Source organism: Oratosquilla oratoria, chromosome 5 (genome assembly GCF_046742065.1).
Source record: "Oratosquilla oratoria isolate Oo_2021 chromosome 5, ASM4674206v1, whole genome shotgun sequence".
In the NCBI taxonomy this organism is placed as follows: Eukaryota; Metazoa; Arthropoda; class Malacostraca; order Stomatopoda; family Squillidae; genus Oratosquilla; species Oratosquilla oratoria.
In genome coordinates, this window is record NC_134781.1 from 66,925,769 (window position 1) to 66,932,401 (window position 6,633).

The 6,633-nt window shown below is 41.1% G+C and overlaps 1 protein-coding gene across 1 annotated transcript in view; it reads right to left on the bottom strand.

The window, feature by feature from the left end:
• LOC143025826 (protein FAM200C-like) overlaps positions 1–3,663 on the bottom strand; it is a 6,534-nt gene extending 2,871 nt beyond the window's left edge. Inside the window, exon 1 of the mRNA XM_076185838.1 lies at positions 3,426–3,663. Within this exon, the coding sequence (XP_076041953.1) occupies positions 3,426–3,663 (238 nt within the window). The remainder of the gene's footprint in view (positions 1–3,425) is intronic.
• Positions 3,664–6,633: the final 2,970 nt, after the last annotated feature.

The following is a 6,633-nucleotide window of genomic DNA, read 5'->3' on the forward strand; positions in this document are numbered from 1 at the left end:
AATTGAGAAAAGGAGGAAAGAGGAAAAAGAAGAAAAGAGGACAAATGAAAAGAGAAGGAAAAAGAGAAAAGAATGAGAGAGGGAAAGGGTAAAAAAGAGAAGGAAGGAAAGAGAGAAGCATTAAAAGAGGGAAAGAGGGAAGGAAGAAAAGAGAGAAGGGAAAGAAAGAAAGAGGAAAGGAGGGAAAGAGGGAGGGAGAAAAAGAGAAAAATAAAAGGAAGGAAGTAAGGAAGGTAAGAATAAAACAGGAAAGGAACAAAGAAAGGAACGAAGGAAGAGACGAAGGTAGAAAAGGGAAGAAGGAAGGAACGAACAAAAGACGAAAGGAAGAAATGAAGGAAGGAAAGAATGCACAATCGCACGAACGAACGAATGTATGAAGAAAGGAAAGAAAGTAAAGGAAAGGTAGAAAGGTGTAAAAGAAAGTGAGAAGAGGAAAAATGTGCTAGAGGGAGACAGAAGAGGGGAAAGAGGACAGAGGGAATGGAGTTAGCGTGCACCAAAGGGAAGGGGGAATGAGGTGAGGGGAATCTGAGGGGAGAGCAAAGGCTACAGGGGAAGCTGGGACACGAGGGAAACGTCTGTGAGGGGAGATGGACCCGTCGGTCGGTCGGTAGTGGCGGGGTATGGCGGGCGTCTTTTTTTTTTTTTTTTTTTTTTGTATGGGGGGGGGGAGGGGCGGGAAAGGGGCGGTAGCGGTGGGGTATGGCGGGCGGTTTTTTTTTTTTTTTTTTTTTTTTTTTTTAATGGGGGGGAGGGACTGGAAAGGGACCCATATTCTGGACCAGTCCGGTTGCAGAAGCCCCAGCAACCGGTTGCCGGACATCGCAACTCCAGTAGAGAAATCTCAGACATTCTTGGCTTGATTTGCAAAACCAGAATTACATAAAAGTTAAATGAATCAATAAAGTTCGGTTAACTCGAGCTAATTAAATAGAATTTAATTAGATCAAACTAACAGAACTAAATTAATTTTATGACCAGTAAGATATATCATTTTGTAAATTGAATCAAATTAAATCAGGGCACGTGAAAAGATGTCAGACGAGGTGAGATGTGAGACGAAATGGGAAAGGAGACAACAAGATACGACAAAATGCGACAAGAGGCGACAAGATACGACAAAAGCCGCCAATATGAGACAAGATGAGACTAAATCTGACAAGATGTGATAAAATGAGAAAAGATGAGAAGAGAAGACAAGACAAGACAAGACAAGACAAGACAAGATGCAACAATACGAGGCAGGATGAAATGATATGAGATGAGATGAAACAAGACAAGACGTGAAGCGACAAGAAGAGACAAGATGAAATAAGATGAGAAGACAAGACAAGATGCAACAATACGAGGCAGGATGAAATGATATGAGATGAGATGAAACAAGACAAGACGTGAAGCGACAAGAAGAGTCAAGATGAAATAAGATGAGAAGAGATAAGCCAAACTATGATAAAATAAGACGATGTGAAACAAGATTAAGACAAGACAAGACAACATGACACCACATAGTGCAGTTTAGAGACTTAGAATGTGTCACACTGAATCTCAGAGGGTCAGAGACAACTGATCCGAGAAGGTTTGATATCCGCAATAGTTAACTCATGATGGTTCTGTAACGCAGACTAATAACCTTTTATTGAAGGTTAGGTTAGGTTAGGGATGAATCTATAACAATGATCCTCTTGGTGCGTTATGCGACTTTAGTTATGTATTTTAGCTGCTGCCAGGTAATTCCATTCACAAAAAAAAAACTGTAACAAAAACTAGGTAATTCTATTCACACAAAAAAATCCCTGTAACAAAAACGTTACGAGCTTTGTTCTGCCCAACCCCAGACAAAAGATCTTATTCGGCTCAGAGGAAAAGGTTAACTGAATAGGTTTAGTTAGTTGATGCGAGACAGGTACACTGTTACCTTGTACAGAGGCTCCCCCGGCTCCTTTCTATAAAAGAGATCTATGCTGGAGCATTTTGTCATAACAAGATCTTCCACACACTTTGCTCCCCAACCCCACGTATCCAGACTGGTCTATTTACAGTTCATCAGAGCTTCTTTATTTATGAAGACTATCGCACCACCACCAAGAGATATTTTCAGTTCTTTGTGTTGGTTTAGCTATTACGAAGTGAGGCTATAATGTTCTTAAGGTATGAGAATATCACATTGAAAAAGAGAGCATCTTGGCTCGTGTGCAAGGCATACTGTGGAGGGGGAAGAGGGAGGGGGGAAGAGGGAGGGAGGGAGAGAGGGGAAGGAAGGGGAAAGGGGTGGGGAGGTTGATGATGTCATCAATAAACCACCATACCAAAGGAGTTTTCTAAAGTCACTCGGCCAATGGGAAGACACAGAATGACAATTCTGTGTTCTGAATGATCCTAAGTTGCATACAGATGATGAGCAATAAAGAGCAATGGAGGCAGCATTAGGTAAAGAATGGCCGGTTGTGTCCGGCGCTGAGGCTTTTGTCCTCCCTAAGGAGGAGAGGAAAATATAAACTGTCCCATTTGACCTCTTACACTCGAAATGGCAGCTGAGGTCAAGCAACTTGCATTGAAAGGACCAACTCAATAAATAAATAAATAAAAGTTAATGTGGTTCCTTGCTTACATAAGAATATCTAATACATAAATCAATCAAGTAAATATTAGATTAGTTAATTAAGTAATATGTATCATAGGGGTTTCTCCCCTGAAAAGCCGGTAATAGCCAGCCGGTTAGGTTAGGTTAGGTTAGGTTAGGTTAGGTTAGGTTAGGTTAGGTTAGGTTAGGTTAGGTTAGGTTAGGTTAGGTTAGGTTAGGTTAGGTTAGGTTAGGTTAGGTTAGGTTAGGTTAGGTTAGGTTAGGTTAGGTTAAGTTAGGTTAGGTTAGGTTAGGTTAGCATAGGTTAGATGAAGTTAGGTTAGTTTGGGTTAGGTTAGGTTAAGTGTCGTTAGGTTATGTTAGACTAGGTTAGGTTGGGTTAGTTTGGGTTTAGTTGGGACAGAAAATTTAGTAGATCTGGAAGCGCAATATTTTTTAGATGTGGTACAAGATAATTTCCTAAAACAAATGATCACCGATCTTACCAGGGAAGAGAATATTCTGGACTTACTCTTAACTAATAATAAGGATCTAACAAAAAACATACAAGTGAGTGTTAGTCTAGGGCAACGTTTCTTAAACTTTTCCGACCTCAGCATCCCTATAGTGAGGTGTAGGCAGTCTAGCACCAAAACAAAAACATTAAGGACGCCAGTCCTATTGGCAAAAGCAAAAAGAGAAACAATAAAATTAAAGAACATGGACAAACTCAATCAAACATATATCGCAGGGTAATCAAACATACACTCAATGCGATTTTTGCTGTTGCATATGTGACACTAGTTTATCTAATCGAGGTTTTGTGTTGGCCAGAGCCACCCTCACACGTGGAGCAGCCCACCTTGAAGGCGGTTCCGGACGGTTGTTTTGATCAGAAGCATGGTGGAGAATGCCTTTTCACACAAGTAAGTTGTTGGAAATAGAATGATCTTCTCCAGCGCTGCTTTCGCCAGTTCAGTGTACGTTACCAACTGATCACACCAAAAACCAGACATTGGCAATGTACGGAATTTTGTCTGACAACCCTGGTTCACCTGCAGATCAATAAGGTCCTCCTTCAGGTTGTCAGCATCAGTCATGTCTACCAGGAAGGGTTGTTGAATCCATTCTGGAAATGTTTGATCCAGCACCCCCTAAAATCGATTTCAGCACCCCAGGTTAAGAAACACTGGTCTAGGGTCTAGTTATCATCAAGAAATAAGATTCTATATTAACTGGGAAGAATTGAATAGTATGAATAAAATTCTAGTGCCTGACTTCAGGAGAGCTGAGGAAATATCTAGGACAATTGATCATATATGAGACCAGCCCGGAGGTCAGTAACAGGGTCAGCTGTCTAGATGAAAAGTATAATGAGGTCAGGTCAGCCCGGAGGTCATTAGTGCAGTCAGGGTCAGGGATGGAGGTATGAGATCTCCAGATGAGGTCACATACCAGCTAATCCCTAAGGTTAATAGTAGGTTCAACGGTCTAGATGAAACGTACAGTAATGTAACCGCAAAAAAAAAGTGTGCTCAGTATAAATTTGTTCCCCTCAAAGCGATTAAGGACGAATAATAATACTCCCAAATAGAAGTCAGAATAAAAAAAATGGGAAATGCACCTTAGATCTAAGAGTAACGATATGGCTAGACCGGTTAAAAAGAACACGCGCGCAGCGAAACATATCTACGAAACTAAGGTTCCCAGACAAGAGAGATCCAACTCAAAGGGCTTCTTTTATCTCAGTAGAACAAAAAATAAGGAGAGGATAGTCCCAATCAAAATCGACTAAGATGTCTTGATAGATTCGGAAAAAATGCCGAGGTGTTTAATAATTATTTCTTCACTGTGTTTACAAAAGAAATAATAGATATGGTACCTGGCTGCGACCTGATCTTCACTGGGGATGAGGGAAGCAGACTATCTAACATTAGCATTAGCAAGGAAGTAGTTAAACAGACTGATAGATTTAAGCTACAAAATCCCTGGGTCCGGACGATATTTTTTCAAGAATGTTTAAAGAGCGTAAATTTGAAACCTGTGGCCAGTTAACGGAAGTATTTAGGAAGTCGGTAGACACTGGATTCGTGCCTATTTTTGGGGGGCAGGCAAACGTTGTTCCTGTTTTCAAAAAGGGTGAGAAATCGTCTTCACAACTGCGGGCCGATTAGTTTGACATCGATTATAGATAAAATGCTAGAATCAATGATAGGTAATAGAATAAAAAAACACATCGATATATATAATTTGATTCGTGAATTACAGCATGGGTACACCAAAGGTAGGTCATTTCTAACTGATATTCTCTCTTTACACTAATGTCTATAAGGCGTTATATAACAATGATAGTTACGATGTTACTTATCTTGACTTTAGCAAAACGTTCGAAAAGATAACCCACCAGAGACTACTAAATAAAGTCAAAACCCATGGCATAGGAGGAAAAGTGTTTGAATGGATTAGAACGTGGATCAGTGACAGAAAACAGCAGATCACCATAAACGATGTAAAATCCAAATGGGAGAGTGTATGTTGTGGAGTCCCTCAGGACTCTGTTTTGGGTCCCTTATTGCCAATTATATATATAATCGACTTGAATAATGGGATTATTAGTGATGTTGGTAGGTATCCGGACGACACTAAAACAGGACGCCTATTTAGGTCAGGGGAATACGCCACGATACTACAGGAAGATCCTAACATATTGTTAGCATGGTCGGTGAAATGGCGAATGAACTTAAATATCTCAAAGCGCAATGCATTAAACGTAGGTTTATACAACATAGAAAGCAGATATAGCTTTGACATCTTTTTACTCTCTCCTATCTCTCTCCTTTCTCCTCCCTCCTCTCTTCTTTGCTTTCTCCTCTCTCTTTTCTCCTCTCCTTCTCCTCTCTCATTTCTCCTTTCTCCTTTTTCCTTTTTTCCTTTCTCCTTTCTCCTCTCTCCTTCTCCTCCTTTTTTTTTCCTCTTCTTTCTTTCCTCCTCCTTCTTCCTCTCTTTTTTTTTTCCTTTCTTTTCTCCTTTCTTTCTCCCTCTCTCTTCCTTCTCTCCTATTCCTTTCTTCTCCTCTTCTTCTTTCTTTTCTCTTTCCTTCTTTCCTCCTCTCCTCTCTCCTTTCTTTCCTTTCTCCTTTCCTCTCTCTCCTCTTTCTCTCTCTCCTCTCTCCTTCTCTTCTTTTTCTCCTCTCCACTTCTTTCTCCTCCTTCTTCCTCCTTCCTCTTCTTCTCCTCTCTCTCCTCCTCCTCTCTTTCTCTTCTCCTCCTCTTCTTCCTCTCTTTCCTCCCCCTCCTCTTCCCCTTTCTTCTCCTGTCCTCCTCTCTTCTTTCTCCTCTCTCCTTTCTCCTCTCCCCTCTCTCTCTCTCTTTTCTCCTCTCTTCTTCCTCTCTTTTTCTCCTCTCCTCCTTTCTCTTTTCCTTTTCTCCTCCCTTTCTCCTTTCTCCTCCTTTCTCCTTTTTCTCCTCTCCTTTCTCCTCTCTCCTTTCCTTCTTCTCTTTTCCTCTTTCTCCTCTCCTCTCTTTCTCCTTCTCTCCTTCTCCTCTTCCTTTCTCCCTCCTTTCTCCTCTCCTCGTTTTCTCCTCCTCTCTTTTTCTCCTCTTTCTTCTCTTGTCTCCTCTTCTTCTTTTCTCCTCTTTCCTTTTTTCTCTTCTCCTCTTTCTTTTCCTTTTCTCCTCTCTACTTTCACCTCTCTCCTTTCTCCTCTCCTCCTTTCCTCTTTCCTTTCTCCTCTCCTTTCTCTCTCCTTTCTCCTTTCTCCTCTCTCCTTTCTCCTCTCTCTTTTCTCCTCTTTCCTTTCTCCTATCTCCTTTCTCCTCTCTCCTTTCTCCTCTTTCCTTTTTTCTCTTTCCTTTCTCCTCTCTCCTTTCTCCTCTCTCCTTTCTCCTCTCTCCTTTCTTCTCTCTCCTTTCTCCTCTCTCCTTTCTCTTACTTTTCTCCTCTCTTACTCCTCTCTCCTTTCAACTATCTCCTTTCTCTTTTTCTCCTCTTTCCTATCTTTCTCTTCTCTCCTTTCTCCTCTCCTTTCTCCTCTCTCCTTTCTCCTCTATCCTTTCTCCTTTCTCCTTTCT